The sequence below is a fragment of the Belonocnema kinseyi genome, chromosome 9 (assembly GCF_010883055.1).
Source record: "Belonocnema kinseyi isolate 2016_QV_RU_SX_M_011 chromosome 9, B_treatae_v1, whole genome shotgun sequence".
Classification (NCBI taxonomy): Eukaryota; Metazoa; Arthropoda; class Insecta; order Hymenoptera; family Cynipidae; genus Belonocnema; species Belonocnema kinseyi.
The window spans coordinates 114,435,928-114,445,961 of record NC_046665.1 but is presented as its reverse complement, the minus strand read 5'-3'; the positions used below and the strand labels follow the sequence as shown (position 1 = coordinate 114,445,961).

Genomic DNA, 10,034 nt, shown 5'->3' with positions numbered 1-10,034 from the left:
GGGGGGGGGGGGCATCCACCATCAAAAATCGAAATTCGAATTTTTGGTTCATCCTAATATATCACTGTATTTAGTTTTCAATGTTAATGCTTATTCAATGTCATCTTTTATTATTATAAAAAATATCAGAAAATAGGGAACATTTTTACAAAAGTAAAAGAATCTTATACATTACATATAATTCCAAATTAGGATAATTTAGGTAAATATTTTTTAATATAAAAACGTAAAGTTTGTTTGAAATTTGAATTAAAGTAAATCTTTAATACATTCAAGTTTCTAATTTAGATGCTTCAACATTTTCATTTTTTGCAATTTTTTTTTAAATTAATGTTGTGTTAAATTTTTGCTGTTACCAAAATTAGAGAAAATTTTTTTGAAATCTGTCAATATCTTATGCTCTCTTTTTTAAATTGAAGATTGAAATTTTTGTCGATTTACCTAAAATTGAATTGAACAATAATAAGAAAAATTCGAAAACAAGTTTTTTGCGTAATTTAGAGTTTTTCGAAATGTGAAAAAAAAACTTTTTTTAGATTGAGTCATATGGACCCATTTTTCAAAAAGTTGAATATGCTAAAGCTAAAATTTCTTCAGCTTGAGCCATAGAAACATATTGCACATATAAAAAATGTTCCATCATCTTTAAATATTTAAATGTTTTTAAATTTAAATTTAAATAAATTATTTATTATTATTATTATTATTATTATAAATTAAAATATTTAAATTCGAAATTTTGTTTTAAATTTTCAACATTTTGAATCTTTAAATAGAAAAAGAGAACAGATGACAATAACAGATTTCAAAATTATTAATTTTTTTTCACTGGCCTATATTATACATTTTTATCAAGAAATTAAAAAAAAATAAGTCGCGTATAGTTGTGTTATTGATTTTCTGCTTTATGTTCTTATAGTCTGGAAAATGCATGTCTTTTATTTGTTGATTAAAAATACAATCATTAAATAATTTTATCACATAACATTTTTTTAATATTTGAAGTTTTTCAAAATAATTGATTGAATTTAAAATAATAATTTAAAAAATTAAGTTTCTAGATGAACATTTTTATTGAAATATGCATAGTATTTTTTTAAATTACAAAAAAAACTTTCTCAAAATTCTAATTGTTCATTTTAAAAAAATGATAAACTTCTAAGTTAGAAGAAAATTCCAAAACATTTTTTTAGTTTGAGGGGCACGTGTTTTAGGTTTAATGTTTTTCACAATTTTCATAAAATTATTGATATTTGAAATCAAAAATTAATGTTTTTAAACTTGAAACATTAAAAAGATTCGTTGATAAGAAATATTTTATGAATTGTATTTATAATGAACAAATAATGTTTAATTAATAACAATTTTTTTAATTATTCAAATCAGGGAATTCTACTGTTCGGGAATTTTAAAATTCGGTAATATTATAAACTGCCCAGGACAACTAAAGAATCCCGAAAAATAAAATTCCCAACACTTAAATTCGCGAATGATAAAGTTTTCGAATTGAGAAATTCCCGAATAATAAAATTTGTATGAAAACATTATTCTTAATATTTAAAGTTTCGAAAATTATTGCTTGAATTTAAAATAACAATAATTGGTAAAAATATATTTATGGATGAAAATTTTTTCAAATTATTTTTATTTTAAATTCAAACAATAATTTCAGAAACTTAAACATTGAAAATATTTTTTCGTAAAAATACTTGATTATTGTATTTCCCATGAATATATACTTTTTTTTTAAAATTGTTTTAATTGTATAAATTAGGAAAATTAATTATTCGGAAATCTTTTAGTTCGTGTATATTGAAACTCGGAAATTTTCGATCGGGAATTTTCAGATGCGGTAATATTAAAACGTGTTCGGGAATTTTATTATTCAGGAATTTCATTACTCGAAAAATTCCTAATTTATGAAATTTATTTTTTGGAAATTGAATTATGCAGAAATTTTATTATTCGAGAATTTTCCAATTTGAGAATTTTATTTCTCGGGATTTTTCAGTTGTCCCTAGTTTTGGATATTTGAAAATTTAATATATGACAACCCAAAATTTTATGTCAATTAAAAGATTTACATTATTTTTCAAAAATATTTTTGATTTCATTTTTGAAGATTGTAGAACACGTTCCATATTTATGGCTTCGGTCACGTTTGGGCTACTGCCAACTTTGAAAATTTAAGACCTTGGATTCATTCCAGTTTCGATAAATAAAACTGTTGATTTTTATAAATGTTTATTTTTCGATAGAAAAATTACTGACTTCCTTTACCAGTGGATTTTTTAAAATCGTTAAGACGTTCATTCTGAGATTTATATCAATATCAATCACACATGATTTAAAAACATCTAAAATTCAAGCTTTTACGTGTATAAATTAAGACTGAGTTTAATAACTTACGATTTAAAGAGAAGATATGATTCCTTTTTTTATTTCGAATTTGGAATAGTAAGCTCTGAAATTTAAGTTTTTTCATTTTTAAATTTCTTTTAAATCGGACTTGATTCATACTTTTTATTCTTCGCATTTTGGATGATTCAACATTTTTACATTTTTAAATATAATTTTAATATTTCCGATTCTGAATTCTTATATTTTTTTGGGCGATTGAAAAATCCTTAAGAATGAGATTCTCGACTAAAATTCCCAAATAATAAAATTCCGGAAATTATACAATTTCCGAAATACAAAAATTCCGATATTGAAAAATTCCCGAACCTTTTATAATATTACCAAATTTTTAAATTGCCGAATTAAAAAATATCCCTATATAAACAATTAAATTTTTGGTAATTAATATTATTTATTTATTAAAAATACCATAATCCAAAATTTTTTAAAAATAAATTATTTTTAATTATTGTTATTTTAATTTGAAAGAATAATTTCAGAAACTTTAAACATTAAAAATTTTTTTTTTTAAATATTTGATTATTGTATTTTTAATCAATAAATAATATTTATTGAATGTTAATTGTTTAAATTCGGGAATTTTATAATTCAACAATTTTCTTGTCGGAATTTTATTATTCGGAACTTTCCCGAATAATAAAATTTCTGAATAATTAAATTCTCGAATTAGAAAATTCCCGAATAATAGAATTCCCAAATAGTTTATAATATTATCGAATTTAACATTTCCCGGCAGAAAATTGCCGGATTACAAAATTTCAAAATTTAACCAATTTACGTTATTATTTTACTAAAAATACATTAATCAAATACTATTATGATAAAAATTATTTTTAATGTTTAAAGCTACTAAAATTATTGTTTGAATTTCAAAAAAGAATAATTGAAAAATATATATTTCGGGCTAAAAATTGTACCATTTATTGTTATTTTAAATCCTGACAATAATTTTTTTTTAAACTGTAAACATTAAAAATAATTTTTCATCAATATATTTTATTTTTGAATTTTGAATCAATAAATAATATTTATAAAACAATTTAATTGTTTAAATTCGGGAGTTTTATAATTTGACAATTTTCTGTTTTGAATTAATTATGAATAATATTATGAAATATTGTTCGGGAATTAGAAAATTCCAAAAAAATAAAATCCCCGAAGCAGAAAACTTCCTAATCAGAAAGTTGACCTTTTTTTATTTATTGTTATTTTAAATTCAAAAAATAATTCTAGAAATTATAAAAATTAAAAATATTTTTTTTATACAAATATTTGAGTATTGCATTTTCAATCAACAAATAATTTTTTTTATTCGGAAATTTTCAAATTCGTTAATATTATAAACTGTTGAAAATTTTATTCATCGGGAATTTTCCGATTTGATAATATTCCCGAATTAGTAAATACTCGAATAATAAAACTCCCGAAACATTTATAATATCACCAAATTTGAAAATTCACAAATGAGATAATTCCAGACTGAGAATTGCCGAATTATAAAATATCAGAACTAAAAAATTCTAAAATATAAAGAATTTACATTATTTATTTATTTATTAACAATACAATAGTCAAACATTTTTACCTAAAAAATATAAATTTTCAATTTTTACAGTTTTTAGAAACTTTAAACGATAATTTATTATTCGGGAATTTTAAACGTCGGTAATATTATAAACCGTCTGGAATTTTATTTTTTGGGAATTATCCAATAATTTTCTATAATATCTAATAAAAAATTTTAATTTTTTTAATTTGAGAATTTTATAATTCAGCAATTTTATGTCGGGAATTTTCTTATTCCAGAATTTTCAAATAATTATGTAATCATTTTCCATAATATATTTAACAGCAAAGATTTTAATTATTTAAATTTGGGAATTTGATTATTCCGAAATGTTATTTTTCGAAAAATTACAAATAATTTTTCATAAAATTGATCAAAAATTTTGACTGTTTAAATTCGGGAATTTTATAATTCAGCAATTTTCTGTCGGAAATTTTATTATTCTGGAATTTTCACATTATTATCCGATAATTTTCGACGATGCATTTAATGGAAAATTTTTCATTATTTTGATTCGGAAATTTTATTATCAGAGAATTTTATCATTTTTGAATTTTTTAATTCGCGAATTTTATTATTCAAAAATTTTATTTTTCTGGAAATTTCCAATTTGGGAATTTTACATCGTCGGGAATGTTATTATTTGGGGGTTTTCAGTCGTTCCATTTTTTACCAAAAAGGGAAAAATAAAAATAAATTGATAAAAGAGCCTACTTCTTTTAACTTAATAGAATCTTGTATTTGTTAAAAGGAATATATAATAGCGCGTACTCAATTTTTTTTTAATTTTCATGTTCTCATCCCCCTGATTTGTGAAGTTCCCAAACAACTTTTTTTTGCATTTTTTTGCGAAAATTGTTTTTAATAGGCAAAATATTATTTTCTAATAATATTGTTACATTTTAAATTTCTGTAATAAAATATATTATTGTTTACGATAATCTTCTAGGTATATTTTAAAAGAAGATGGTTATGAACAATAATAAATTGTTGAAAAAATTAGTAAAATATCAAAATATTATTCAAAAAAAACATCTCGCTTATCAAGAACAAATTGTGCGCAAACAATCGGAATAAACGCTTAAAATTCCCAATATCTCATATTTTTCACTTATGGGGTACCATAGAGACTAGCAAGGGGATAACGCTAATTGTGTATTTTAGTTTCGGTTAATAATTTTTTTTGATAAAAATGCCGTTAGCTCAGGCAGTAGCACATCGGCTTCATAACCGGAAGGTTGCGTGTTCGGTTCTCGGTTCCTGCACTTTTGTTTTATTCTTTAAAATGTTTATAAATATAATGTCCTTTAATAATCCTAAAAATGTATGCAAATAATGACTTTTTAAATCTTTTTTCTCCAAAAAAAAATATTTAATATGAATATTATTATTGTGTATACAGCTTGCCAATTATACTTGAAATGAGAAGTATGTCTGATTTCAAAAAAATTCAAAATTGTATTTTTACTAAGAATTTTTAAACCGAACAATGAAGAATATTAAGATTCATAGAAAATATATGTGTAAAAAACATGCTAAAGTTAAAATGTAATTAAAAAATTATTATTTGCCTAGTTTTTGAAGAATATGGAAATAAATGATATTTGTAAACATTTTAACAAATAAAAAAAGTGCAGGCAGGGAGAATTGAACACGCAACTTTCCGGCTACGATACCAAAGCGCTACAGCCTGAGCTACCAGCCCATTGGCTAAAAACACAGAGCTTTCGTGAGTTAATGCCAATCGTAAAATTCACGATTGACGGTTTCCCCTTGTAAGCTAAATAAAAAACATCAATGAAAATCATCAAAATGTCTATTTTTTTATATCCAGATATGATTGGCGAAGACCAGCGTCTGGTGGATGTCCAGCAGCAGCTTCCTTCTACAGAAGCGCGTCAATGAGGGAATCTTCGCGGCTAATGGTATTAAACGGAACTGAAATATCGACACGTTCCCTGAATTCAGCCGGATGTTGTGTCCGAAACGGTCACGATAACCAGTCTTCCATTCCCAAGACATTAGAGAGAACGACGGAGTTGTATGTATTCTCTTCTGGAAGACACAAACACACACGTGATCTTGCTGACCAAGAACTTTGTTTATAATCTTAGCGCACGTAGTATATTTGGACAACTTTTTATCAAAAGAAACATGTTCAAAAAGAAATTGATTGGTCAAGAAAATATAGAAATACGTAATAATACGTATATACAGAATAAAACACCGATGCACAGTCGGACAAAATAGAAAAAGGAGGTTCAAAATAACTTGTAGAAGCCAACTTGTGACCGATTCATTTTCGTTTGAAAAATCAAACCATTTCCTTTGTTTAAAATTTTTTGTTAATGGAGGGGAAATTATAGCAGGGAAAGCAGGAAATGAGGGGAAATTAAGGGTGGTGAGGCAGTCGGAATAATAGAAGTAAGAGGAAGTGAGAGGTAATTAGTGAAGAGAAAGTAGGGGAAGTAAGCAAAAATAAGGGGAAGGGGAGTTGGGAGGTTAGGGAAGATAAGGAGAGGGGTAAAAATGGGAAGTGAGTAGAAATACGGAGTGGGGAAGTAGAAGATGTGAGGGAAAATTAAAAGAGGTGAAGCAGGGAAAATGATGTAAATTGAGGTGAAGGGAAGTGACGGCAAATAAGAAGAGGCGAAGTAGAAAAAATCACGTTAAATGAGAGAAGGAAAAATAGGAGAAATGGGTTGAGAAGAAGTAGAGGAAATTATGGGGAATTAGGGAAAGTGGGAAGAAATTAGAGAAGGGGAAATGAGGGAAATGTGAAAATTTGTAATAGAGAAAATGCATGTAAGAGAGGAGAAGGGATTATTAGAAGTGTAGGGAAATTGACGATGGGAAATCAGGCGAAGTTATGAAAAATTGTAGGAGGGAATCTAGGGTAAGTGAAAGGAAATGGGGGAAGAGGCAGTTGGGGTAAATTAGGGGGGGGGGGAATATGGGAGAGGAAATGAGCGGAAATGTGAAACAACTAATAGAAAAATTGCGTATAAGTGTGGAGAGAGGGTTATGGGAAATGTAGGGAAATTGGGGAAAGAGGCAGTAGGAATAAATGAGGTAAAAAATATGGGAGGGGAAAAGAATAGAGGTAATGGGAGAACAATTAGGAGAAATTAATGGAGTGAAAGCAGGGAAATGGGGGAAGAGACGGTAGTAGTAAATGAGGAAAAATCATGGGGGAGGGTATAGGAAATGAGTAGAAATACGGTTTGACGAAGTAAGGGAGATGCGGGGAAATTAAAATAGAGGAAGCAGGGAAAAGTATGTAAAATGAGGTGAGGAGAAGCTACGGCAAATTGTAAGAGGCGAATTGCGGGAAATCACATAAAATTAGAGTAGAAGAAGTAGGAAAAATAAGGACAGGAGTAGTAGAAAAAATTAGGTGGGATTAGAGGAAGTGGGAAGAAATTAGGGAAGGGGAAATGTGAAAATGAATAATGAAGAAAGTGTGTGTAAGAAATATGGGAAGGGTTATGGGAAGTGTAGAGAAATTAAGCGAGGAAAATCAGAAGTTATGAAAAATTAGCGGAGGGAATCTAAGATAGGTGAAAGGAAAGGTGGAAAAAGAGGCAGTAGGAGTTATTGATGAGCAAAATATGGGTCGGGAAGTGAATAGAGGTAATGGGGGGGGAAGAAGAATTAAATGAGAGAAAGCAGGGAAATGGGGGAAGAGGTAGTAGTGGTAAATGAGGGGGAATTAGGGGAGATGAGTATGAGAAATTAGTGGAAATACGAGGTGGGGAATTAGGAGCAATTAGGGAAAGTGAAAAGAGTTGAAGCAGTGATAATGATGTAAAATGAGGTGAGGGGAATAGACGCCAAATAATAGGAGGTAGAGTGGAGAATATTACGGAAAATGAGAGTAGGAAAAGTAGAAAAAATAAGGGCAGGGGAAGTAGAGGAAATTAGGTAGGATCAGGGGAAGTGGGAAGAAATCAGGGAAGAGGTAATAATGGGAAATGTGGAAATGGATAATAGAGAAAGTCTGTGTGAGTGTGTGAGAGGGGAGGGGATATGGGAATTTTAGGGAAATGAGGGTTGGGCAATTAGAGGAAGTTATAAAAAATGAGGATAGGGAATCCAGCGTAAGTAAAAGAAAATGGGGGAAGAGGCAGTTGGGGTATATGAGGGAAAATAAGAGGAGAGGAAGTATGTCGAAGTGTTGGGAGGAAAATGAGGAGGAATTAAAGGAGTGAAAGCAGGGAAATGGGGAAAGATACAGCAGGGTTAAATGAGGGGAAATGAGGGTAAATTAGTATAGGAAATGAGTGAAAACATGTTCTGGCTAAGTAGGAGAGATGAAGGAAAATTAAAAGAGGTGAAGCAGGGAAAATATTGTAAAACGAGTTAAGGAAGGGAAGGAGAAATGAGGGAAAATGTGAATAGGAGTAATGGAGAAAGTGCGTGCAAGTGAAGAGAGGGGGTTATGGTTAGTGTAGAGAAATTAATGGTGGGAAATCAGGCCAAGTTACTAAAATTGAGGGCAGGGAATCTAAGGTAAGTGACAGGAAATGGGGGAAGAGGCAGTAGGGGTAAATAAGGAAAAATTAGGGACTGACAGTAGGGGAAGTGAATAGTGGTAATGTTAGAAAAATAAGGGGAAATCATTGGTGTGAAAACAGGGAAAATGAAGAGGAAATATGGGAAATGAGGGAAGGGGTTGAGGGGAAATTAGAGAAGCTGGAGTATGGGAAGTTATGAGTGATTAAAGGAGAAAAAGAAGAAGCAATGACAGGAAATTAAGAAGAAGCGAATTGGACAAATGATGGGAAACGAAGGGAGAAAAGATAAAAGATGTGAGGAGAAATGAGGGAAGAAAAATTAGAGGAAATATTGGGGGATTAGGAGACATGTAAATTAATTGCGGAAGGGCAAATTAAAAGAGGGGTAGTAGGAAAAGTGAGGGTATGCGAGAAGAGGGGGTTGGACGAAGTGTAGGGAAATTTAGGAAAGAAAATTAGGGGAAGTTATGATAAATGAGAGGAGGGAATGCACGGTACAATAAAAGAAATAGGGGAAGAATAATTAAGGGGAAATGAGGGTAAACGAGGGGGGAAGTAGCAGAAATAAGAAGAAATTAAGAAAGAAAAAGCAAGGGAAATGAGAAGAAGTAGGAAAATTGAGAGTAAATGAAGGAAAGGGAGTAGGGGAAATAAGGCGTGATAGAATAGGGGATAGGGAAATGAGGTGAGAGTATGCGAAATTATGGAAAATGGGGGAAGAGGAGGTAGGACAAAATTATGGGAAATGAGGGGAGGGGATTTAGTGGAAATGAGAAGAAATTAAGGAAAACAAATCTGGAGTAATGATATGTAGTAGGAAAATTTAAAGAATGGTGAAGAGGGGTAGGGGAAATGAAGGATGATGAAGTAGGGGTTAGAAAAAGTGAGTTGAAGTTGAAATCAATTTTTTTAATCATGCCACTCAAATCTCTTAGAAAATTAGAGCTTAATCTTTTTAAAAAAATCAAAATCGGTCAAGAAGTGCCTTTTAAAAGCTATTTTGAAACTATTTTTTCTATTTCATCTTACAGCGTGAGGGCGAAGGATATAATCGGAACACTCACCGGGTGATCTATTAAAAATTAGCCCTAGCTTTGAAAGATCATATCACTGTCCAGAATATAGACTTGTTTAAAGCGTTGGAAAGCTTAAGCTCGGAAGCTTATTTTTGTCTTTCTCACATGATAATTTAATACATGTCGAATATATATTGCATCGAGATATCACGATTCAAAGTCAAGGCTAATTTTTAATATTTAATACTATCCGCCGGTAATCTATGTTTAGCGGAAAGCTTCTTACAGTGGATAATTCAGTCTACAGTGGATAAACATTAATTTAAAACTCAATTAAACGTAAAAAAATTAGTTGACTCATTTAAATGTGCTTTTAGCTTAAAACGCTTTTAGACTCTTTCAAATCCTTTTTAATTCTTTTCAGTTCCTTAAAATCTTCTGAATTCATCTGAATTCCTATAAATCGTCTGAATTTTTTTTAATTCGTGTAGTTCCCTAAATTCGTGGAATTTA

General features: G+C 29.2%; 1 protein-coding gene across 1 annotated transcript in view; it reads left to right on the top strand.

The window, feature by feature from the left end:
- LOC117179945 (RYamide receptor-like) overlaps positions 1 to 6,428 on the top strand; it is a 302,704-nt gene extending 296,276 nt beyond the window's left edge. The window contains exon 10 of the mRNA XM_033372181.1: positions 5,823 to 6,428. Coding sequence (XP_033228072.1) covers positions 5,823 to 6,096 — 274 coding nt within the window. The 3' untranslated portion in view covers positions 6,097 to 6,428. The remainder of the gene's footprint in view (positions 1 to 5,822) is intronic.
- Positions 6,429 to 10,034: the final 3,606 nt, after the last annotated feature.